The sequence below is a fragment of the Erpetoichthys calabaricus genome, chromosome 2 (genome assembly GCF_900747795.2).
Source record: "Erpetoichthys calabaricus chromosome 2, fErpCal1.3, whole genome shotgun sequence".
NCBI classification, from domain to species: domain Eukaryota; kingdom Metazoa; phylum Chordata; class Cladistia; order Polypteriformes; family Polypteridae; genus Erpetoichthys; species Erpetoichthys calabaricus.
Window position 1 is genome coordinate 6,109,123 of NC_041395.2, and position 26,303 is coordinate 6,135,425.

Below are 26,303 nucleotides of genomic sequence, written 5' to 3' on the forward strand. Positions count from 1 at the left end.
GATAGATAGATATGAAAGGCACTATATAACAGATAGATAGATAGATAGATAGATAGATAGATAGATAGATAGATAGATAGATAGATAGATAGATAGATAGATAGATCTGAAAGGCACTATATAATAGATAGATAGATAGATAGATAGATAGATAGATAGATAGATAGATAGATAGATAGATAGATAGATATGAAAGGCACTATATAATAGATAGATAGATAGATAGATAGATAGATAGATAGATAGATAGATAGATAGATAGATAGATAGATAGATAGATATGAAAGGCACTATATAATAGATAGATAGATAGTTAGATAGATAGATAGATAGATAGATAGATAGATAGATAGATAGATATGAAAGGCACTATATAATAGATAGATAGATAGATAGATAGATAGATAGATAGATAGATATGAAAGGCACTATATAATATATAGATAGATAGTTAGATAGATAGATAGATATGAAAGGCACTATATAATAGATAGATAGATAGATAGATAGATAGATAGATAGATAGATAGATAGATAGATAGATAGATAGATAGATATGAAAGGCACTATATAATAGATAGATAGATAGATAGATAGATAGATAGATAGATAGATAGATAGATAGATAGATAGATAGATAGATAGATAGATAGATAGATAGATAGATAGATAGATAGATAGATAGATATGAAAGGCACTATATAATAGATAGATAGATAGATAGATAGATAGATAGATAGATAGATAGATAGATAGATAGATAGATAGATAGATAGATAGATAGATAGATATGAAAGGCACTATATAATAGATAGATAGATAGATAGATAGATAGATAGATAGATAGATAGATAGATAGATAGATAGATAGATAGATAGATAGATAGATAGATAGATAGATAGATAGATAGATACTTTTTGGTCCTGAATGATGTTAATTAGCTGCAGGCCCAAAACAGCTTAACAAGTAAAAGAAAATCTGAGCAGATCACAGCAGTGTTAGCGTCGTTACATTGGTTACCACTGTCATTTAGACCTGAGTTTGAAATATAACTATAGGATGTAAAGCCTTAAATAATCTGCTCCTTCTTGTAATTTGGAGTGCCTGTCCCCCTACATTCCAAGTTGTAACCTTCGATCTTCTAATAGTGGTCTGCTTACATTTCCAACAACAAAGCAAAAACAGAAGTGATGATTTGTCCTTTTGTTGCTCTGCACCCCAAATCTGGAATACGTCGCTAATAGAGATACGCCTGGCTAATACTGTAAAACATTTTAAATGCTCCTATGACTCTTTTGTCGCTTTCTGGTTCTTGTGTGGTGGTGTTTTGCACCACTACTACCTGATTGAGGCACTGGGCAGCTGCTTGTGATGCTCCAATGAAGGTCTGTGGCCCAGTTGTCCAGAAGAATCCACTGTGGCACAGCCTGGAAATGACAAGGAATGTCTTATGTGTGGTAGAATGCCCATTGGCAGCTGGCCGGTCTTTTGAACCCCCTTGAACCCTTACAGATTTTGTTTTTTTCAGGCTGAACTATTTTTTTTGTTCGTTTTTTAGAATTAGACTTTGATACTTCTGCATATTTAAGGACTCTACTCTTCTAATAATTATATTTGTATGTTATGTGTGGCCACCAGATGGCACCCCAGAGCCCCAAACACCAGACACAACACAACCAAACACCATTTTAGGTAAAATAAATGGTAGTTTAATATACAAAAATGTCTTTACCAGGTTCAGTCAGTACAGCTCAATAATAATGTGCAACCATTCATCTCCTTCCACCACCACTCCTCCAAGAGTACTGTGACTCTTCAATGTAGAAGAGGTGACTTCTTTTATGCCTGACCCAGGAGTATTTCTGGTGCCCCAGTACTGCACATTAGAAGCACATCCAGGACAGGCGGAAGACCCCAATGTAGTAGTGGTGTTCCCCTTTAGCCCCACCCGGCCTTAATGCACTCCACAGCTTTGTCAATATGACTCTTCCCTTCTCCACTCCACCCAAGTGAGTTTCATCAGAGTCCTCTCCCAAACCAGAGCAGCTTCCCTTATTTTGAACCCGGGACTACTTCCAGTGCTATCACATTGCATCCAGGAAGTACTTCCAGCTTAGGTGGAACTCCCCCCATGATAGAAGAGTCTGGCCTCAGCAGCTCCCTTAAGTAGAACCAGAGGACCACAACAGGGCTGCTTACTAGAACTACTCATGCAGCCCTGAAGATGCCCAGACAGAATGCACAGCAAAGGGATGTTGCCACCTAGTGTATTGGCGAAGCACATGGCCCCGCAAAGCAGTCTCTCATGTCCATCCATTATAACAGCCTCCCAGTCAGGTAAGGTACCACTAACCAACATGGTTGAGATGGCCGTCCTCCCACATCCTTCCATTAAAAGGACCTTGTGGTCATGTAAGGAGCCATCTATCCCAGCCAAAATTCCAGCCGACCCATATTGCCTATTACAATGTTAAGTCTGCTTTTACTGTATATATGGCAGCTTCTTGGTTCAGTCCGACCACCTGTGTATATAACAGGAAAATGTTTACCAGCTTTCATTTCTTCTTCCATTATCTCAAAGGCCAGCAATTTTCAAAACACACACGTCAAGGGCTGATGTATGCAGTCACTAAATGTACTGTCAAAAATGGCAAGTAGGTAGTTTGGCAAGATATTGGGACTGAAAAACAGATAACAGTCAAAATGACCGGACAAAGTTCGTAATCAGCGAGGCAAATAAATGAAGTAACAAAGCCAAACATCAAATAAAACTCAAAGATAATAAAAGAGAACAAAGCATCTTAAGCCAGAAATAAGAAACAAGAGCAACCTTTTTATGGAAATCCATAATCTCGGATGAAGTGCACAGTGCCGTGTTTTATCAAAGGTCGTGTGCAGTGAATGATTTTATACGGTCACACGGATGACGTCATTCACTGCAGACTTGATAGTGATGTGATAGAAAGATTCCACAAAATGGTGGCACCGTAAGAAAACACTTAATGACATCGTGGTGAGACGTTAAATATTTTTAACGTGTAGAAAATAAGGTGACAAGAAAAGTTAGCTTTTGGTTGCACAATGTAAAAAAATAATAAACAGAACTTAGACCCTCCATAGAAAGTGCAAAAAAATTAAAAAAGAAACCAACTCATAACATTTAGGCACTCATTTCAGTGGGAAATATTTTTTTAAGGGGAACAGCTGACCAAAAAACGAGAATCAAAAGGCAAGGAGCTCATCTATCTAAGCCTAAGAAGACAGCAAGACCAAACTTCACCCGGGGATGTCTGCTATTTGTAGGTGGCCACCCAGAAGATAAGAAACAGCGTGGCGAGTTCCCTAGAAAAGGGAAGGGTTCTTTAATATGGCCCAATTGGTACTCCGGGTGCTCACGTTGGTGGGTCAGAATCGCTCTAAATTCTTCAGGATAGCGAGAGAGCAGCCATATTTGCCTGCTCTCCATTTTTTTTCCCATTCATACAATAAGAACTAAGTCCAGATTCATCATTGTTTCACACAGACTATACTGTATGTGATCATTCTCTTTCTGATTTCCTTTTCTTTTTGTGTGGGTATCATACCAGGGATTAAGGTTTGGCTGCTGTGGGTAGGGAGGTTGGTGAGGGCGTCCAGTGAAAAAAGGGATCACAAAACGATCGCCCGGACACCTTTCATGTATAAACACTGGGTCCTGGATTGCAATACACTTGTATATTTAATCAATCTAACTGTCATCTGGGTTTCTTTCAAGTATCGGCGGGCACAGGATGAGGGGTCTAGGACTGAATATTTTTTAATGTTGACATATCTTTTGAACATCATCTATTTCCCTCTCAGGTGGTGAAGTGTAGTGATCACACTTATTTTATTACAGTATGTTGGTCACAAAGCGTGCAGGTCATTGCAGATGAGGCTCTATGGGTCTGCTGTGGGTCACTTTAACTGCTGGTTCAGAGCAACACAAACCAATCTTCAAGTCTCAATTCTGTGTAAGGCTGTGTTTCCCAAGCATGGAGTTGTGGGTTGCTATCATTGGTTTGTGGTGGGTCGCATAAGCCAGTGTTTCTCAAGCATTGGGTTTGCGACTCAGGTTCCCAGCCGGTGGGTCGTAGGTTGCCATCATTGTCTTGTGAGTAGTTCACGGTAGGCCACCTAAGTGATATGAAGCACTGCATGATATGTTTCCTCATTTCTAAGTGAGCTTGTTTCATTTAGGGGACCCCCACTCATGCTTGTTTTACTAAGGGGGCAATCTTTAATAGTTGCTAGTGGGATGTCAATGAATTTAAAAAGGTGGTTTGGGCTGAATGTGTAAGAATTAGGCACATGGAGCAGCGATGACGAAAACAAACCTTAAAGGACCCTCCAACAGTCAAAAAAATATGAGACCCCGTGATGAAATATCTTTCTATTATATAAAAAAAGACGAGGCAAGACAACACTTTTTTCAAGTCTCGCGAGATGAGACTTTGGCCCTGAGATGTTTTCAAGTCACGCCCTCCTCTCAGCCACTTCTGGTTAACGTCCCACGCCTGTGGTCCTCTCACCTCTCATTGGTGTGAATGCTTTTGACAGACACAGTTTCTGTTCTCTCAGCTCTTATAAATTTTAACGTTTTCCTCACTTTAAGTTCCCAATTAAAAAAGACATATTATGTCCAAATCTTATTGAAGAATTTCATCACGAAGGTTATCAACAGAAGAAATGAGTACACAGGTAAGAAACGATGAAGTCAAACGAATTAACGCAAAAATTGTCAATCGGTTACACGTCAAATTGGTTTTATGCATACTTATAGACTCTGCTGAAACAGTTGGTGGTGATGGTGCGGAAGATGAAAACATCAACTTATAATATCACAAAGAATATCTACAACCGTTAACACCGTCCGGTTGTCCGCCACATGAATTACTGTAGAAAGAAAGAGGAATCCAAGAAAGGTAATGTAGTCCATCTTCACTAATGACATTAGACACCAAAGGAAATCTTGATCTGCCATTCATATTAAAACATTTACAGTTTCCCATTAGAACAGCTTTAGCAAAGACAATTAACAAATCTCAGAGACAAACATTCAAAAAAGTCGTTTTATTTATTAGAGAGAAAGAAACGAAATTCAATCACAGCCAGTTATATGTTGCATTGTCATGATGAGAGTCCAAACACAGAATCAAATTTCAATGCGATATTGATGAAAATTTAATTCCAAAAATTGTTTTAACTGAAGTTCTACAGTGAAAGTGTAAGTTTAAAAAGTATTTGGGTGTTAATTTCAAAGCCAAACAGAACAAAATCGTATTATGCAACGAATAACTCTAACGCAACATGAAACATAATTTACTTTCAAATTATTACATTTTAATATGGTTAATTACTTGCTGAATTGTAAAATAGTTAGTTCTATCAGGCATATGTAACAATTCCCATGAAAATAACAATCTGTTTAAATTGTACATCCGTATCCCCATACGCGAGCAGCAGAACCGCCAAGAGGCTAGCGTGTAGCACAGGCATGGGGGTTGGTGAGCGAGGTGAGCAGGGGGCAAAGCCCCCTAGTTAATGATAATGGAAGATTCTATTCTACTGATGGCATATTATTACCCTTTGTTTTCCTATGGCACTCGGCTGTTAGTATAAATCACGTCAACTCGGTTGGCTATAAATTGGCACGTGACTCTGCATTACTCTTTAAGATTAGGTTAAGGTTAGTGATGGGTTAGGATCGTCTGTAAAATTATGAACTGAATATTCAATATGTATTGGTTTTAAAGATTAAAAATTACAATTTCAGTGCTGTTCTTGGTAGTTCCGTAAGACACATTCATGGAGGTCATGATATCTCACCAAATCGCTGGTAATGGACATCCTGGACCAGAAGGTACCTACTGCCCTAATTGTATTAAGAGTCTGATATGATCTGCTGGCGCTCACTTTGTCATTTATAACTTTAGCCTCATCTAGAAATTAAGAGATTCCAAAATGTCATTTCATCCTCCACCTTCATGTGAATTTCTTCTAACCTCTGACATTGAGCTGCACTTCTAAAAGAGCCTTCACTGGGGTAGCAGGTCTCTTACTAACATGGATATGGATTACCACTCTTGGATTTTTAGACCATAATAGAAAGAAAAAGTCAAGAATGACAAAACAACTGAGGAGGTTTGGTGCACAACAACTGAGACCAGAAATACATGAATCGGAACGGTGAGCCTGACATAAGGACAAAAGTCAAACTGAATAATCACAGGTCACATCCAGGATAAGAAAACTAAGCAACCAAATGTGACTTGACATTAATGCAGGATCAAGGAAAGTTCTGGTGTTTGAAGAATGAATTAAAATGTCTCACCTGATATGAGCAACACAAGTGGATCACTGAAATCTGAATGAAACAGCGGGTTGCCCCTTGCAGCTCGACAACGATACTCGCCACTGTGAGACCCAGTCAACCGTCTGAGAGCGTACACGGCTCCGTCATCAGTAGTGTCGATGACGAGGTCAAGTGAAGCTTCTTGATTGTCTTTGTACCAAGAATAGGACCATCCAGAGGAGATGTCTTCTGTTCGGCAAGTGAGGTTCATAGCTTCTCCGATGTAAAAACGAGTCCAGGAAGGACTGACTGACAGACGAGGTTTTGGTTTTCCAGCTAAGAAAGGAGGTGTTTAAAGATTTGAGTGTCACTCTACTAACACACAACATCAGACGAAAGAAATGATTTAAAAACTCTTTGAATCCTCAAGTGTCAATTAAAATGAACAAAAGTGTTAAAAAATCTTCTAGAAATCTGAATACAATAAGTCTGAGGAAGAGACAAAACCGCATGAACATTCCAACTTATTCACATTTGTGTGGGTTAGGAAAACCAACAGTGCAATTTTATTAGGCTTAGTAGAAATACTGAATGAAAGACCCAGAACTGACCTTTCACCTGGACGTAGACAGCGCTGCTTCTTTTTGAAAAGCCGTTTCTGTCAGCCACCACCTCACAGTAGTAATTCCCAGCATCCTCCAGTGAGGCCCATTTGATGTTGTGCTGTCCCAGGTCCCTAATTGTCAATGTAGTGTTATTTCTGACAAAGCGGTACTGGAGGGCAGTGTCTTTGGTCTTGTTGGTTAGGTGAACGTGACACTGCAGTGAGATGAATTCTGTAACCCAGACCGGGTTCAACGGCGTGACTGAGAGAGTGGGAGACGAAAAGAGTTCTGTGAAATAAAAAAGAATACAAAGAGTTACAAAAGAGGACATGTCAGGTGAGTCTCCAGCCATCCATTCACATCATTAAACCAACTGTACGATTGCAGCCAGTCAGCTTTACTCGTCAATAGGTTGTTAGATGTTTTCAATTCTTAATTACGTAGATTTTAACGTTCCAAAAGAAATGTTATTTTAATTAAATACATTTTAAACTTCAAGGAATTATGTATTCTATATAAAGAATTAGTGTTGAGGCTTCATAGTAAAATCTCTATGATAAAGGACAAAGGCATTGCCTGAGAATTATCATGGGTAGCAAAAGACCAGGAAATGGTAATGGAAATAATATGCAGTCAGGGACGAGAAACAAAGTCGTAACAAATGAGTTCAGAAATCGCAAACCAATGGGCCAAAATCAGAAGTCAAGTGAGGGTCAGGAAACTGAAAATCCACCAAGCTTACTTGAAAATCAGATGACTTCGCTAAACCAAATCTTGTTTCCTCCCTCGAAGGATAGAGATTAACAGAAATAGTCGATTATCTATAGTATGTAATAAATTTTTGGAATTGTCATCCCGTATATTTGAAAAAACCGGTAGAGAAAAAATAAACACGTCTTTACAGACAGGAGTCCAAAACAGAACTCTATAAACATGGCTGAACGGAGGAAGAGGTGGAGTCAGGAAGGCCGGAACAGGAACTGACATGGCAGGAAGATGGGTTCTGGGTACCGGATATGATGTCATCAGAGGGTGCCGGGAGTGAAGTCAACAGGGGGTGGACTGGTGTTGATGTTATTGAGAGGCAGGTTCTTCAGCTGGTCTGCTGAGGGGCAAAAGGAGAAGGGATCAGGTGACAGCGCCAACCCCTGGACTGGCTGAGAAATAGCACCATTAGAGCCTGTAGACCGTCTCCTATGAGTACGTGTGTGACAAAGTATCACCGTTATGTTTCAGTCAGGGCTTGTGTGTACGTCCTTTTTTATTGTTTTAGTTTTTCTGAAGTATTGCATTTATGTGTTTGTTGGAATTAGGTAGCTTTTGTTTATAAAATATTTGTTATTTAGTATATATGCTCTATGCCTGCTGGTATTGGTGCCAGCTTCCTCACAACCCTGCCCTGGGTAAGCAGGTTAGGAAAATGATTGGAAAGATAAATGGATGTACTCATATTGCTAATATATTCTTTGTGTTTTATGGGTGGAACCTCAAGAGGCGGGGCCACGCTGACATCACTGCTGCTGGGCCCGCCCTCAGCCTTTATATTGAAGTACTGTAAACAAGTTGAACTCAGCAGTGGTTCACTCATTTACTACGGTGGCGCCGAAAGGAAAGTGACAAAAAATGTAAAGGTGTGACACGCACAATTAAAAAAGGTGACACGTACACTTAATGTGACGCGCAAAATTAAATGTGGTGCTGAGAAAAATTAGAGATGACGTGCTCACAAACAGAAGGGTGATGACAAGTAAAAGTGTTTGGAAAGGGTAGGTACCTTGGCAAAACAAAAGGAAAACGCTGATTGGTGGCAAAGGTTCATCTGCCAGTCCACAGGGGAACTTTCTGGTTAAGTGGTGTACTGAGTGAGGGAAAGTTAACATAGTTTTCTTTATTCCATTAAATTGTTGGCGATCACATAAGTGTACATGAGTGTGCACATTAACAAGCGGACATCCATTTCTTTATTTCCCCATGCAAGACCCCAAAGTAAACTGGAGGTGCTCCCCGTTCTTTTTGCAGTGCAGTGCTTGATACTTTGTTCCAGTTTGTTAAGATAATACATACCATTATATTGTAATAACAATCACTAAAGGAATTTATTTGTAATCTAACATGGTGCTCCTTGGTGATTTTACACTCGATCGGGTGCTTATCAGTGGAGAGGTACAGCAGAGAAAGAGACAAGAAAATCCTCCCTCACGTTGATGATTTATACGTGCTAAGAGTGTCCGCATGTTTCACAGTTCTAGATATTGCACAGCAGTACTTGTTCGAGACAACAAAGATGAGCGCCTTATAAACATTAGATCATTAGATTTTATTACTAATTAGGGCTTAATTTTAAATGTTGCATTTTCCGTTATGAGTCATTGCATAACTTAAAGGAATGCCTTGTCATCTCGAGCAAGTACTAGTGTGCCATATCCAAAAACTGACAAACATACGGACACTCAGAGCACATAGAAATCATGAACGTGAGGGTTGATGTTTTGCCAGTAGAAGTGAAGACCACCCCAATGTTTTCAAAATGTTTGTCCATCGCATTTCAAGGATTTGGAAGTGGTCAGTGGGGACAGTGACATCAAGGGGATGGCTACAGTGTGTGACAGATGCTGACAATTTGCATTGGCCTGAGGGTGAGCCGCCTCCACTATGAGCTGGCATTCCATCATTCAAATGCCAGGTGCCGGAGAGTGTGCCAATGCGCAAATGAATTCCAGCAACGGTAAGCCGTCCATCTCGGGTCAATGAGCTACCAAAAAGAGCGATGGAAAGAGCAAAGAATCCATTTTGTTAGTCGCCGCAGGTGTTACAGTATAAATAAGCCTAATTAGTAATAAAGTCGCTATTTTCATACCACAATAAACAAGCAGAACTGAAAAAGGTACTGCAAGATTTGCCATGTAAAAATAAATATGCTGCCTGTTTATAGAAAATGTGACCAAAGCGGAATGAGAGAGGCTCCCTGGGGGTCTGGAAACCTCAAGTTTCCTGACAGAAAATATTTTTTGTGACACCGTGGCTGCCTGTGCCTCAGGAAGTGGAGCGAAGCTCTGCAAATGAAAGGCAGGCTGAAGTGAAAGCAGCGGCCAGCGGTGTGTCGGTAAGCGGGGCATCACGATTGTGTTCTACGCTTGTGGTCTCGTCAGACACCGGGGACAGGGGACGCTGCCACCGCCTTGTGCGCTGTACTGGGGCGAGGCAGACTTGAGTGCCCTGCAGTGTTGGTGCTGTGAAGTTTATTTTAGGAGAGCAGCGAATGCAAAATACAACAAACAGAACGACAAATGACAAACACAAATGTATAACACTCAGTGAAAAAAGCGACTTCATTTAATTTTTAATGTACGGAGTACAATTTGAATAGTGCCAAGTATATTCTGTACCTTTGTGCTTATCTTAGACCTTTAATATTACAAACAAAACTTACATCTTTATTTGTTAAATGTCTCACAGTTAGCAGACCAGGGTTCACGTCTCGGGTCCTACTTGCGTGGAATCAGCAGGTTGTCCCCGTGTCTGTGTGGGTTTCCACCCACAGCCCAAACATATGCAGGTCAGGTGAACTGAAGACACTGTGTGTGTATGTGTGTGTGTGTGTGTGTGTTCACCCTGTCTGAGGTTTGTGCCTGCCTGGTGCCCTGTGCTAGCTGGATGGGCACCAGCACCCCCTACACCCTAGATAGATAGATAGATAGATAGATAGATAGATAGATAGATAGATAGATAGATAGATAGATAGATAGATAGATAGATAGATAGATATGAAAGGCACTATATATAATAGATAGATAGATAGATAGATAGATAGATAGATAGATAGATAGATAGATAGATAGATAGATAGATAGATAGATAGATAGATAGATATGAAAGGCACTATATGATTGATAGATAGATAGATAGATAGATAGATAGATAGATAGATAGATAGATAGATAGATAGATAGATAGATAGATAGATAGATATGAAAGGCACTATATAATAGATAGATAGATAGATAGATAGATAGATAGATAGATAGATAGATAGATAGATAGATAGATAGATAGATAGATAGATAGATAGATAGATAGATAGATAGATAGATAGATAAATATGAAAGGCACTATATGATAGATAGATAGATAGATAGATAGATAGATAGATAGATAGATAGATAGATAGATAGATAGATAGATAGATAGATAGATAGATAGATAGATAGATAGATAGATAGATAGATAGATAGATACTTTATTAATCCCAAGGGGAAATTCACATTCTCCAGCAGCAGCATACTGATAATAACAATATTAAATTAAAGATTGATAATAATGAAGGTAAAAAACAGACAATAACTTTGTATAATGTTAACGTTTACCCCCTCTGGTGGAATTGAAGAGTCGCATAGCGTGGTGTATGAACGATCTTCTCAGTCTGTCAGTGGAGCAGGACGGTGACAGCAGTCTGTCGCTGAAGCTGCTCCTCTGTCTGGAGATGATCCTGTTTAGTGGATGCAGTGGATTCTCCATGATTGTCAGGAGTCTGCTCAGCGCCCATCGCTCTGCCACAGATGTCAAACTGTCCAGCTCCATGCCTACAATAGAGCCTGCCTTCCTCACCAGTTTGTCCAGGCGTGAGGCGTACTTCTTCTTTATGCTGCCTCCCCAGCACACCACCGCATAGAAGAGGGCGCTCGCCACAACTGTTTGATAGAACATCTGCAGCATCTTATTACAGATGTTGAAGGACGCCAGCCTTCTAAGGAAGTATAGTCGGCTCTGTCCTTTCTTACACAGAACATCAGTATTGGCAGTCCAGTCCAGTTTATCATCCAGCTGCACTCCCAGGTATTTATAGGTCTTCACCATCTGCACACAGTCACCTCTGATGATCACGAGGTCCATGAGGGGTCTGGTCCTCCTAAAATCCACCTCCAGCTCCTTGGTTTTGCTGGTGTTCAGGTGTAGATGGTTTGACTCGCACCATTTAACAAAGTCATTGATTAGGTTCCTATACTCCTCCTCCTGCCCACTTCTGATGTAGCCCATGATAGCAGTGTCGTCAGCGATCTTTTGCACGTGGCAGGACTCTGAGTTGTATTGGAAGTCTGATGTATATAGGCTGAACAGGACCGGAGAAAGTACAGTCCCATGTGGCGCTCCTGTGTTGCTGACCACAATGTCAGACCTGCAGTTCCCGAGACGCACATACTGAGGTCTGTCTGTAAGATAGCCCACAATCCATGCCACCAGGTATGAATCAACTCCCATCTCTGTCAGCTTGTCCCTAAGGAGCAGAGGTTGGATTGTGTTGAAGGCGCTAGAGAAGTATTCAGGACTGAGTGGGATAGTCAATGACATTTTACAATGACTTTAGATTAGTGGTTCTCAACCTTTCTAGTGTCGTCACCCTCTACTTCTTATGTAGGTGTCTTCAAGACCCAACATTTGGGTGGCCCTCCTTGGTGAGTTGAGCTCGATTGTCAGAGTGGGGGAGTGTAATTAAAAAACAAATTAGGTAGCGGCAACCTGGTGTGCACTTCTGCACTGGTGGGCAGAAATCAAAACAAGAGCCCTGCACACTGAAATGCTGATAATCCAGCAGGACACTGACCATCCAGGGTCAGAATTCATAATCAAACATCTTTTTTTGTTCTTTATTTCGCCTTATACAATTTCTTGTATTAGGAATTTGTTAGTTTCCGCTTACCCTATGGGGTCAGAGCGCAGGGTCAGCCACTGTACAGCACCCCTGGAGCAGGTGCAGGTTAATTAATTTCATTATGAAAATATCAAGTATACATCTTAGTATTTAAATTATTCCGAGAGCTGTATTACCATGAATGTAATGGATTCTGTGTCCTGTCGGCAGAAAAGAAAGCCTGTTTAAGAAGCTTTTTTATTTAGCCTTTTTGTAGGATTTTATTTTAGGACTATAGGTCTGCGTGGTTCACTCATGTTTTTATTAAATTTGGACAGAGTTATTTCCTTCAGTGTAATGCTTACTTGTTTTTTTTCGTTCTCTGTTGCATGTTCTTCATCTTTTTAAAACTGAATTTTCAGGGCTTTTCACACTGGCCCTCGCTCTCAACATCATTAATACAATTTGTATGTCTTCACGTCGAGTCCCTCTGACAGCTGACTCCCTCTTCAATCAATTAATCAATCTCTGTTTTCCATATTCTGTATAGCGCCCGTCACACAGCCCACTATCACAAGGTACCTACCTGAGTCTTCCCCCTGTGATGTTGAAGAAGCCCCTCACAGTGCACCATAGCCAGCTGCTGCAGTTTTCATTTTTACTTTTTTGTATACAAAGTATAGGAAAAGTGTTGGAATCGTCCAAAAATTCAATGTCGAGATTTTGATGAATATCAATGTTTTAGACCTCCCTGAGTCCGAGAATACTATTTGTGGAATGCTGTCTGTCTGTCTGTCTGTCTGTGTGTGTATTTAAACACGATAACCTGAGGACGCTTTCACTTCGGTCAACCAAATTTTGCATACAAATTTTAGGTAGAAAACATAGATTTCTATCAACGTTTGAGGTTTTTTTGCTAACCGGAAGTGGTACTTGACCTTTTATTCATGCAGCCGCAGAATACGATTTATTCAACTTTACTTTAATAATAATTGTTCAATATATTATTACTTTGATTTGATTTGTTGTTGATTGTTCTTTAATGTACATAATATTAAAATATGATCATTGTCTTGTGGTTTACTCCTCAAGTATCCCTCCCCATATCTGAGGATAAGAGAAAGTCGAGGGGAGACCACTCCCAATTTTTATTAATAATTTCTCTAATATCCATAGCACCTTTAACGTTCATCTTGAAGCCTACAGAATCGAGCCTGGGCTTCCAGAACTTACCGGACACGTGCAGTTGAACAGGGTTGCTGTATAATGCCTCACTTTTATCAGCCTTCCTCCTTGTGTAACAACGATATGCCCCCTTGTCGGTGACGGTGACTCTCTTCATCATTTGAGTCCTGCTGTTATGCCAGTCCTCATGAAAGATCCTTCCATCTTTGTACCACAAATACTCCCAAGTATCAGAATCATTGGCCTGGCAGTCAAAGGTCACCGAGTCGCCTTCAAAGATGTCTTCACCTTCCTGCTTTAGGGACAGAGTGGGTTGGCACTGACCACCTAAAAAGACACATTCACTACGGCTCAATATTTTATTTTTTACAAGATTCTCAGTCTTTATCACGCTCTCTCATTGAACAAATCATCCTATTTAACATCCCACCTGACGTGTAACTCTTTGTCTTGTCTCCTTGATTATTGGTTGTTACACTTAGCTTGACCCACTAAAACATCCACATCAGCTATCACAATGTGTTCATGTTGTCCGATGTCCTCACAAATCTACTCTTCTAATCACGAAACAAAAGTGACCCCATCTTTTGACTGCAGACCCCAGGCTCTCGAGTGGGCCTTCTCTTCAGCTGTTTTCTATCATGATCCTTTCATCTTTCATGTTATTTTGTATCTAAATGTCTTCATAATTAAAACAACTTACCTTCATACAACAAGAGCAGGTATGACAGCCAGAGACCTGGAAAGACAAAGAAGCACATAAGTGAGTGGACACAGAGACAGGCGCTTTACTCTCAATGGCCACCTCGTCCACTCTCCGTATTACTTCTGTCCGTTCTGCGTACTTCTGCATTTTATTTAATAATAATAATAATTCTTTGCATTTATATAGTGCTTTTCTCACTACTCAAAGCACTCATTTGTGTGTGGTGTGAAGGACTATCTGCTGCCCCACCTGGTGCGGTCCCCCACTCCCTTACCTGGCCAGGCTGATAACAGAAGGTCAAAGAGGTTAATGACAATATTTCCTTTCTGTGCCAGGATCCGGATGTGGAAGGACGTTAAAGTTTCTGTGGTGGGACTGGCATCCTAACAGCCATTGAGCAACACCCGGGATGGACTTGGGAACAGGGAAAGACAGCACAGTGAGTGACTGCCTGCAACGGGCAAAGCATTACCTGTACACTGGGTGGCAGCATCCAGTCTGGCGAGCCCCATTATGGACGCCTGCAGGGCAGTATAGGAGTTGTGGTTCCATGGGCCTGCCCTGTCAAGTTCTTTGGGGGCTGCCAGGGGGAGCTGTCGGAGAGTAATGATACAAGGACCACTGCAGTCATGACAGAACCAGAAGTGCTTCCTGGAGGCAATTGATTAAGCATTGGGTCTGGAATTAAAAGAGAGCCCTCCACTCGGACAAGGGAGTCCGAGTCAGGAGAGGAGCTGGACAACACTTCCCTGGGTGAAGTGGAGGAAAACAGGAGGAGAAACTATTGGAATTATCAGCCTGCACTGTGTTGTGTGAGAGCTGCAATGACATTGAAGGAAGGAAGGAAGGAAGGAAGGAAGGAAGGAAGCCTGCAAAAAGTACATGTTATTGTAAATAAAAGGACTGGATTTGAACCCGGGACTTTATGTGTGTAGTTGTGTCCAAGGTTTGGGATGCCGAAACACCCCCTAGTGGCCACATTGTGTGTGTCAATGATGTCTGTCATTTGATTTGGTTTGTCTACCAGTGTCATGTCTGGTCTGTTGTGGCATAATGTGAGCTACCACAGCTATGCTGATGACACACAACTGTATTTATCAATAGCGCCTGATGACCCCGACTCTCTTGTCTCGCTGACTCCAATGTTTTACTTATGTTTCTGAGTAAATGAGTAGACATTTCCTCAAACTAAATAAGGAGAAAAAAAAACAGATATAATGAGGGTATTAGAAATAAACTTAATCCATTAAGACACAGGTAAAGAATTGAAGGATAATTATTGACTCTGAGCTCAGTTTTAAATCACATATTAATTACATTACCAGGACAGCATTTTTTCACTTAAGGAGTATAGCAAAAGTTAGACCTCTTATAACTTTTCAAGATGCTGAAAAATGAGTTCACGCTTTTCTTTTCAGTCGACTAGATTACTGTAACGCACTCCTCTCAGGACCACCCAAAAAAAGACATCAATCAATTACAACGAGTGCAGAATGGAGCTGCCAGAATCTTAACTACGAAAAGAAAATCCGAGAACATCACACCAGTCTGAGCGTCACTACACTGGTTACTGGTGCCATTTAGAATTGCTGCTGATGGTTTACAAAACCTTCAATAATCTGCTCCATCTTATATCTCTGAATGTCTCTCACCTTACACTCCAAATCCTAACCTTAGATCTTCAAATGAAGGTCTGCTTAGAATTCCAAGAGCTAAACTTAAAAGAAGTGGTGAGGTAGGCGGCCTTCTGCTGTTATGCATCTCAAATCTGGAGTAGCTTGCTGATAGAGATTCGCCAGGCTAATACGGTGGAGCTCTATTAAAAACTCGTTATTTTAACATGGCTTTCTCAGAGCTTCATTTTAGTGTAACCCTGATATTCTCTTTATGCATTGAATTATCATCATCATTCTTGGTGACTCCATAATCCATACCAACCCCTACTTTCTCTGCTTTTCTTTTTCTGGTTTTCTGTGGTGACCTGCACCCCCACCACCCCATCAAAGCACCATGCAGTCCCTACATTGATGGATTAAAGGCCAGAGGTCCACATGACCGTCAAGGTCTAATTCTTCCACGTGAAGCCTAAACACCATGAGGACTGATTGAGATCATTGATGTTAGGGGGACTGGGTGGTCTCGTGGCCTCGGAGCCCCTGCAGATTTTGTTTTTTTTTTTCTCTCTATGACTCTGGATTTTTTTTTCTGTCCTCCTGGCCATTGGCCCTTACTTTACGCTTTGTTACTTAGTATTGCCTAATTTTATTTTTATATATTTCTATTTTTCATGAACTTTTCCTTCCTCATCTTGTAAATCACTTTTCATTTGTATGAGAATGGGCTATAGAAATAAATGTTGTTGTTGGTGTTGTGGTGGATTGTCCTCTCTGCCAGTGCAGTTCTGTCCCAGTCTACCCAGTGTATGCCATTTTCTAGATCTTCTTATCTGGTTTACATGTGTCTACTGGTTTGTGTTGTAGTGCCACTTCTTGATGTTTGCTGTCTGATTGTGTCTGTCATGTCACCTGTCTGTCTGTGTCAGTACTTTACAGCCTGACGTGACGTATTGGATTGTTTCTTGTTCCTTGTGGTATCTGCATGTCCTGTCTGGGATGCTGTTGTCCTTAAGAATTGATTTTCTGTAGTTTCTCAAGTTTATTGCTTGATCTTGTGCGGCCAGCATAAGCTCTTCTGCCTCACCAAGCACACCCCCACCACTCAGCCAGCTGTTTGACACCATCTTATCCACACAAGGCTGGCCAAATTCATAAGGATGAGTGTCATGCATGTGTTTCAAGTTGTGTGGTTGTTATGTCTTCTGCAATGTTGTCCACAGTATGGTGGCTAAGTGGTGTGTCGTTTGTGTCTGCTTTGTGTAGCGCTCATGTATGTGGCTTGTATGGAAGAATTTTTTTAAACTATTGTGTTGTGTAAAGTAAGGATATCAATGAATCCTCTTCCTCCCTCGGTCCTTCTATGGTTGCTTTGGGGTGTTTGTTTCTTTTTAACTTTGGAGTTGTTGTAGGTCTGTCTGTGGCCAAGTTGGAGTACGTGAGTATATATGCCCAGTGGGGGGCCGGGTGGTCTCGTGGCCTCAAAACCCCTGCAGATTTTGTTTTTTTTCTCCAGCCCTCTGGAGTTTTGTCTGTCTTCCTGGCCATCCGACTGTACTTAATTCTTTGTTACTTAGCATTGTCTAAACTTATTTTTATATTTTTCTTTCTTCATCTTGTAAAGCACTTTGAGCTTCCTCATGTCTATGAAAACGTGTTCTAGAAATAAATGTTGTTGTTGTTGCGAGAACTGGAGGACTGGTGTGGCGTACGTAGTGATGGCTTTAATGATGAGCTGTGGTTTGAGTATCTATGAGAGACATGATGGAAATTTTGTGGAAGATTGTATTGAATGTGTTTGTGTTTGTGTTGTGTACGTCTGTCCTGTTGGAGCCCAAGGTCTTCGTACAGCTCACCGTCTGCCATGGCCTCAATTTGGTTGCTTTTTTTAAGGGTATACCCAACTCCTCTAAGGATTCCCTTTTCTGTATCAATTGTTTTCCATTTGTCCAATCCAAACTCCATGTGTATGTCTTAGGAATACGTTTTGGTTTTTCTAGTCACAGTTGTCATTGTCTGTTTGCGTCTGCATATTACATCTTAATGTCATCCTTGTACCGTATGTGAGAGGGTCAAGTGCTGCTGTTGGCTTTTGATGTTGTGCCCATCGTATTTTGTGTAGTTTAATCTGTTTGTATAATGGGTGGAGAGTGACACATTATTATTATTAGTACCGTATATACTCGCATTTAAGTTCTCCCACGGATAAGTCGGGACTTGATTTTACTGTATAATTTCTGGAATTTTATAATGTCTGTCGTATAAGTCGAATGCGGAAAACTCACGCTATTGGTCCAAGAGATTATGATTTGTTAACGTCCACCTGAGAGGGTAACCACGGAGCACACTGCCTTTTTTTCCTATGTATTGTGCCTATGTGACCACACGGTGATACCCGAACTATTCGGAAGCGACGTTTGCACTGTTTTGTGTTTTTTGTACCTCACACCCTCATACACCTTTATCGTGAGAGCATCCCTTATCTACGATGAGGCGTTCAATCAGAAGAAAATATGAAGCTGGTTTTAAATTAAATGTCGTTGAAGTGGCGAAAAAAATTGGTACCTGCGCTGCTGCAACAAAATTCGATGTGTCTGAGACACTGTTGCAAGATTATTTATTAAGAAAAATGCCTAAAACAAAGTGTGCTCTGCAAACTGGCATTGCCTCATGGTTGGCATTGGAAAATCATATCACTGAATGGTTATAAGTGTCACATTTTTGAACGGGCATATAAGTCAGGGTCTGATTTTTATGATCGATTTTTCAGGTTTCAAGGCCCAACTTCTACGTGAGTATATACCGTATTTACCCGTGTACCACGCGCACATTTTTTCCCAAAAATTAGTATTAGAAAATCAGGTACGTGTAATACACGAGGAAATTTTTTTCTGCAATGTTTACTTCTTCTGCTTGGGCTCTCTCGCTCGCTCTCACTCTCGTTCGCTCACGATTTCTCTATCTCTCGCTTTCTCTCTGTCCCTCTCACTCGTTTGCTTGCGCTCTCTCTCTCTCTCTCTCTCTCACTCACTCTTTCGTCATGCAACAAAAACAGAAGGGCATTTCGTGAAAAACGTGCCCTAAACTCTTCCTATACAATCACAACACACGTTGTACATGGGGAAATTTTTTTTCGTGATTTTCTTTGTTAAAAATTAGGGTGCACGTCTTACACGAGGTCGCATGGTACACGAGTGAATACAGTACGTTATTATTATTATTATTACTACTACTACTACTAATAATAATATTTTATTTTATTTTAATTTAGTTTATTTTCCCATGGCGTCCTTTAGGAAAGAAAAAAAAAACTCTCTGTAATCAGAATTGAAAGATAACTTTTGATAATTGTGATTGTTGAGCCAAATGCAGTTGATGTAAGGACGGTTCTTTCAGGCAGGGATTTTGGATTGATTATCACCTCAGGCAGAGGCCAGGAGTGATTAGAGCAGGTGCACTGTGCACAGTGTTACACACGTGCGATTGGGAGACAGTTTATGTACACAAATAAGTGTATGTTATCACCAGACCTGGGGTTGGCACTGCCCTCTAACTCTTTCTCCTCTTTCCCTGCAGACCAGTTAACAAACCCTCAGCCTAAAGCCACTTCTGGTCCTCAGAAGAGAGCCAACATCACCTCCTCTCAAGATCCCACCTCCTTCTGACATCATTTCTGGTTCCCAGAATACCATTCTCTCATTACATCACTTTCCATCTACCTAATATATATGGCAGCCATTTTGTTTTCTCTTCAGTTCAGTTTTGAGCTCATGTCTGTAAAGACCTACTCTACACCAACCTGACTTCAAGCGTACGCGGTGGATCTCAAAACCTTTCAGTCTGTTTGTGTATTATTTTATTTCAGACTAGTCATTTAACCCGTTACAATAACGGGCGCTAGAACAGTAGTGCATAAACATTAGTAGGAACAGTCTATATTTAATGGCAAGGGACTTTGACTTCATTCTTTTTGTTGGTCGTAGTTTTCTTTCTTTCAGCCTTTCTTTTGTTGATGTTTACTTGCTGAGCTGACTGTTCTTCATGGGCTGCCGCCGTGTATTGTGTGTCTTTAATTTTCTGTGACAGTAATACTGTCTTGTACGTCCTTTGGCTTGAACGTCCGTAATATACCTTTAATTTTCTCTGGCGGTAATACAGGCGTGCGCGTCGGTAATATGCCTTTAATCTCCTCTGACAGTAATACTGGTTTGTGTTTCCGTAAAATGGCTGTAACTTTCTCTGACAGTAATATCGCGCATCGCACCGTGCCCCACGCATGCGCACTTCACCAGAAGACACACACACACGGACACCTGGCCGCACATAGGGATTTTATTAAAGAGGATAGCAAATAAGAAGAGCACAGTATATATTACATACGCTCAAGTGATAGTTACCCATTCCTGGCAACTTTCTTAACAAGCTCACTGAATATGAAAAATGTATAAATATTTATAATAATGAGGGACTTTCCGGAAGCCAGAAGCTGTCTGCAAGAAGAATGTCATCTGCACTCCGCTGAACCACATGTGCAATCATCTGCTCTCCCCACTGAAGAACTGGATGATGATTGTACTACTCCAGTGGCTTCTCTTTGGTCTGGATTTATATATATAAATGATTACAATGTATGTTAGCAGTGAAGCGGCATTTTAAAGCGAGTTTCTATATATATATATATATATATATATATATATATATATACATTTACAGTCATATGAAAAAGTTTGGGAACCCCTCTCAGTCTGCATAATAATTGACTCTCCTTTCAACATAAAAGATAACAGTGGTCTGTCTTTCATTTCGTAGGAACATCTGAGTACTGCGGTGTTTTCCGAACAAAGATTTTTAGTGACGCAGGATTTAGTTGTATGGAATTAAATCAAATGTGAAAAACTGGCTGTGCACAAATGTGGGTCCCTTTGTCATTTTGCCTGTCACTGCTCAATGCTGATTGGTTGATGAGCTCGTTAAGCCTTGAACTTCATAGACAGGTGTGTCCATCATGAGATATAAAGGTATTTAAGGTGGTCAATTAAAGTTGCACTTCCTTCCCTTTGACTCTCCTCTGAAGAGTGACAGCATGGGATCCTCAAAGCAACTCTCCAAAGATCTGAAAACAAAGATTGTTGAGTCTCCTGGTTTAGGGGAAGGCTATGAAAAGCCATCTCAGAGGTTTAAACTGTCAGTTTCAACTGTGTGGAATGGAATCAGGAAATGGAAGGCCACAGGAACAGTTGCTGTTAAACCCAGCAGGTCTGGCAGGCCAAGAAAAATACAGGAGCGGCATACCGGCAGGATTGTGAGAATGGTGACAGACAACACACAGATCACCTCCACAGACCTGCAAGAACATCTTACTGCAGATGGTGTATCTGTACATCATTCTACAATTCAGCGCAATTTGCACAAAGAACATCTGTATGGCAGGGTGATGAGAAAGAAGCCCTTTCTGCACTCACGCCACAAACAGAGTCGCTTGTTGTATGCCAATGCTCATTTAGAAGAGCCAGATTCATTTTGGAACAAAGTGCTTTGGACTGATGAGACAAAAATTGAGTTATTTGGTCAGAACAAAAAGCACTTTGCATGGCAGAAGAAGAACACTGCAGTCCAAGAAAAACACCTGCTACCTACTGTCACATTTGGTGGAGGTTCCATCATGCTGTATGGCTGTGTGGCTAGTTCAGGGACTGGGGCCCTTGTTAAAGTCGAGGGTCAGATGAATTCAACCCAGTATCAACAAATTCTTCAGGATAATGTTCAAGCATCAGTCACAAAGTTGAAGTTATGCAGAGGTTGGATATTCCAACAAGACAATGAGCCAAAACACAGTTGGAAATGTACAAAGGTATTCATGTAGAGGGAGAAGTACAATGTTCTGGAATGGCCGTCACAGTCCCCTGACTTGAATATCATCGAAAATCTATGGGACGATTTGAAGCAGGCTGTCCGTGCTTGGCAGCCATCAAATTTCACTGAACTGGAGAGATTTTGTATGAAGAATGGTCAACAATACCTCCACCCAGAATCTAGACACTCATCAGAGGCTATAGGAGGACAGCGTCTAGAGGCGTCTGTTATATTTGGAAAAGGAGGCTCAGCTACTGTAAGTATTGATGTCATATCTCTGTCTGGGTGACCACATTTATGCACCTGTGTAATTTTGTTATGATGCATATTGCATATTTTCTGTTAATCCAATAAATTTAATGTCACTGCTGAAATCCTACTGTCTCCATAAGGCATGTCAGATATTAAAAGGAAGTTGCTACTTTGAAAGCTCAGCCAATGAGAAACAAAAATCCAAAGAATTAAGAGGGGCTCCCAAATGTTTTCATAGGACTGTATTTATTTTTCAAAGGACTGAATCACAATGTGATTATCTTGATGGTTACCTACCAGATAATGATTCTGGTTGGTCAGCTAGTCAGCAAACAAACATCTGCCATATCCTCTCAGTTGCGAAAAGCAGTTCACAGATATATGACACAGTACCTGCCAAATAATTCCAAGAGTTCTAGTCTGAGAGCAACTGAGGGGACTTGGAGGATCTTTGCCAACTTGCCGACCAACCACATGCGTTACCTGGTGGGTAACCTTCCAGATAATCAGTTACAATTCAGACTAATGAATGTAACATGCTGATCTTCACCCTGTCAAGTAAGCACAGTGTCAGAGGCTTCACCTCATGCGCTCATGTCTGAAGTTCAATCTCTGTAAAGGAAAGCAAAGGTGCGTACACCTGCTGAGCCCCAATTATGGCGAAACACGCAGTGTGTACTCTTTGTATTATTTGGCAGGTACTGTATCATATATATATATACATTGTGGGACATGGCCAGCCTTTTATCCCAGCCAATACCCCCTGGCTGCCAGGTGGAGCCCTGCCTGCAACATAGAGGTGCCCCGAGTTCCAGCAAGGCATCATGGACAGTGGAGTTTTTCATCACAGCCCTGCTGGATACCATGGGAACCTCCAGGGGACACTGCAGGAATGCCCAGAGACTTTGGTTTCACCTATAACCTGGAAGTGCGTCTTAGTCACGGCGACAGAGCGAGTGACACACTTCCAGGTTGAAGAAAAGAAGCTTATATCTGACCCGGAAGTGTTCACAGTCACATGGACAGAGAGAGAGAAAGACTTCTGGGTCACGGACTATATAAAGTACTGTGAGAGACCAGAGCATCGAGCTGAGCTGGGTGGAAGGGTGGCAATGCGTCTGGGAGTCGAGGATAGTATTGATTATTGAGTATTGTATTGTTTAATTTATGAGTATTGTGGAGTGGAGGGTGCTTTGGGCACTGAATTGTCCAAATAAAATGAATTAAAGGACTTTTACCTGGTGTCTGGAGTCAAGTCTGAGGGTTCAAGAGGACGACAGCGCCCTCTATCTGTGACTATATATATATATATTTTTTTATCATACTTCTTTTGTCTGATCATTTCCACCATGGTTACTCAAGGTGTGCATACAGTATATCTAGGCTGAAGTATGTCCTGCATTTCTATAAAGGGACACAATCCCAGGGAGCAGACACCCCTGCTGGAGACGCTCTCCCCAACAGTTCTCTACAAATGGAGGAGACAAAGAGTCTATCTATCTATCTATCTATCTATCTATCTATCTATCTATCTATCTATCTATCTATCTATCTATCTATCTATCTATCTATCGTGTCTTTTATATCTCTCTATCTCTGGATCTAAAAGTTTATTATTACTTAATGATTGACATCTTTGTCCAAGGTGACTTGAACCATTTGAGATGCCATTGGTTTCATTTCTTTTGCTGTTCCAATTGGAGCACAAGGAGGTGAAGTGACTTGCTCGGGGTCACACAGTGGTGTTAGTGGTGGGATCTGAACCCATGGCCTCAGTGTTTGAAGTTCAAAGTTTACATTTTATATACCCACATTTTTTCTATTTTCACACTCTTTATTTTTCCTAATTTAAAGATTCACTAAAACTCAAAAATAACTGTTAATAACATTAATTAAAACAAACAATCAAAGGCTTAACAGTTGTTGTTTGATGTAGAGATGTACTGTAGATCTTTGTACCATCTGTCCCCCTCACACATTTCCATCCATGGATTTTCTTAAATTCCTTTTTTGATACAAGGTTACAGGTGGGCGCTGGGGTTTCTCGGCCGCTTTGTGTGCAGCGTTCAATCCTGGCTAGGATGCCAGTCCACTGGTCTCACACTGGGCCACATTAGGCCACCAATTAATTGACCACACAGGTCTTCTAAGTAATGGGAGGAAGAATACAGAGAAGGCAGTTCAGACAGACATGGAGAAAACGTGGAGATGGGGCGGTAAACACGGCACTCCTGCGTCTTATGGGAACATCGGTTTATTTAATCTTTTGAAAGTTTTACATGAATAAGAGGGTAAACTTAAATTAGATAAAAATGAAGGTGAGTATCAATGGAAGGTGCAAGCCAACGTCCATGAGGTCAGTGAGAGGCGGTTGATGGGTTTTAAAGGGAGCGCATTTTATTTCAACGGCGAGTATTAAACACTTGTCTTTTATTTCCCTTGGTATTGTCAATTTGAAACAAAGAACAAAAGGATAGATAAATAAGTAAGTACATAAATAAATAAATAAATAAATAAATAAATAAATAAATAAATAAATTAATTAATTAATTAATTAATTAATTAAAATAAAAAAAGTAGAAGCTAAAGTGAGCTCTTGAAGTGCGATCACCCGAGAGTCAAGCTGATTGACCATCGGGCCAAAAATGAATCTGATCAAAAGATTGAGGGCTACTGGAATGTCATGGTACATTTGTACCTTTTAAATATAAATATTAAATATTAAATTCACGGAGGTTACATTTTTGCTTTCCTTGATTGTGAAGTTGCTTGTTGTATAAGCTCTGTACGTTTTTCCTGCTTGATTGCGCCTTCCTGAATAACACTCAGCACCGCCAACGTCACCAAATGTGACACCAAAGGTGTTTAAATCGTCAGTCGCCTTTCATACTGATGCTGCTGTTATTAACCTTTCGTCTCACACTTGAATTTCATTCTGTTAGACTTTGTAACACTGAGGTTTCTATTTTGAATTTCTCTTCTAAAATTCACATCACATTTTACATAATAATGAAACCTTCACGTCTGTGTCACATCCTGCCATGTCATTGTCCTGCTCTGTCACACTAAGTGTTGTTTAAAATGTCACTAAGAAGGTTTGTTAAAAATCCTTGCAGCACCGGCTGTCTGACTCCGACTAATAAAATTCAATTCTTTAAAGCCAACAACAACAAAGTCTGCTAAACCAATCAACCAAACCCAGTTTATGTGTTTTACTTTTGAGGTAAAATCTTATTATGTCAGTAAGTTAACATTTTTTATTATCATGTTCTCTAAAATAAGTGATACGCCTTTACTTCAAATATGAGATTTCATTATGCATTTCAAGATAGTCAGCTTTATCAAACAAAATTCATATTTTTGAAATAAAATAAAAAGCCTTCAGATTATTTTTAAACTTCTAATGTAATAATGTTAAACTATTGGGTGGCCTTCCCAGAATTTTTGAGTGCCATCCAGACATTAAGATGTAATACAGTAGGTGCCCCATAGAAAGGGTCACCCCCTGCAATAATAAATAGTTAAAGAAATTAAAGTTAAGTCTGAAGGCTCACTTTATGTAACAAATAATAATAATAAAAAAGCCTTAAACTGGCGTGAATACTCACAGTGCACTCTAAAAAGCCCCCGAGACCACATAGCCAACTGTGAGAGGACAAGCTGAGCCGGCGCCTGCAGAAATGAGCGGCCGCTCCTGGCAGGTTTATACTCTCGTCTGGCTGTCGCACTTCCTGTTAGGGTTTTGTCTTTAATGTGAATAATTTGGTTTCTTTTCACCGTTTCTTTCAAATGTCATGAGGGTTTCCAATCAGGTGACCTTTGCTACTTCTGCTGGCACGTTAGGACTCGGCTCTGAGGTTTCTTATTGTTCAGTTGTGTTTTGAGTGCTCAGCCCAGATCTTGTCACTTGTCACTGGCCCTCTTCACAGGCGATTCAAACTTTATAACGTCTTTCCATCCTTCCATCATCAAACCCATTCCAGTGGGGCAGGGAGCTGAGAGTTTCATTGCTGTAAGGAGTGAGCCAACCCTAGACAAGTGCCAGTCCACCACAGGGCACATTCACGAGCCCGCAGTCAGCCATACTGGGCCAATGTAGAGGTGACAATTAGCCTAAATGACACAAGAAAAGCCGGGATACCTGACGAA

General features: G+C 40.6%; 1 protein-coding gene across 1 annotated transcript in view; it reads right to left on the reverse strand.

The window, feature by feature from the left end:
• The window catches only part of LOC114669442 (basement membrane-specific heparan sulfate proteoglycan core protein-like), a 108,025-nt gene extending 82,134 nt beyond the window's left edge, over positions 1–25,891 (reverse strand). Inside the window, exons 1-5 of the mRNA XM_028825667.2 lie at positions 25,763–25,891; positions 14,434–14,469; positions 13,779–14,057; positions 6,926–7,207; positions 6,354–6,650 (exon numbers count right to left, since the gene is read on the reverse strand). Coding sequence (XP_028681500.2) covers positions 6,354–6,650; positions 6,926–7,207; positions 13,779–14,057; positions 14,434–14,469; positions 25,763–25,793 — 925 coding nt within the window. The 5' untranslated portion in view covers positions 25,794–25,891. The remainder of the gene's footprint in view (positions 1–6,353; positions 6,651–6,925; positions 7,208–13,778; positions 14,058–14,433; positions 14,470–25,762) is intronic.
• Positions 25,892–26,303: the final 412 nt, after the last annotated feature.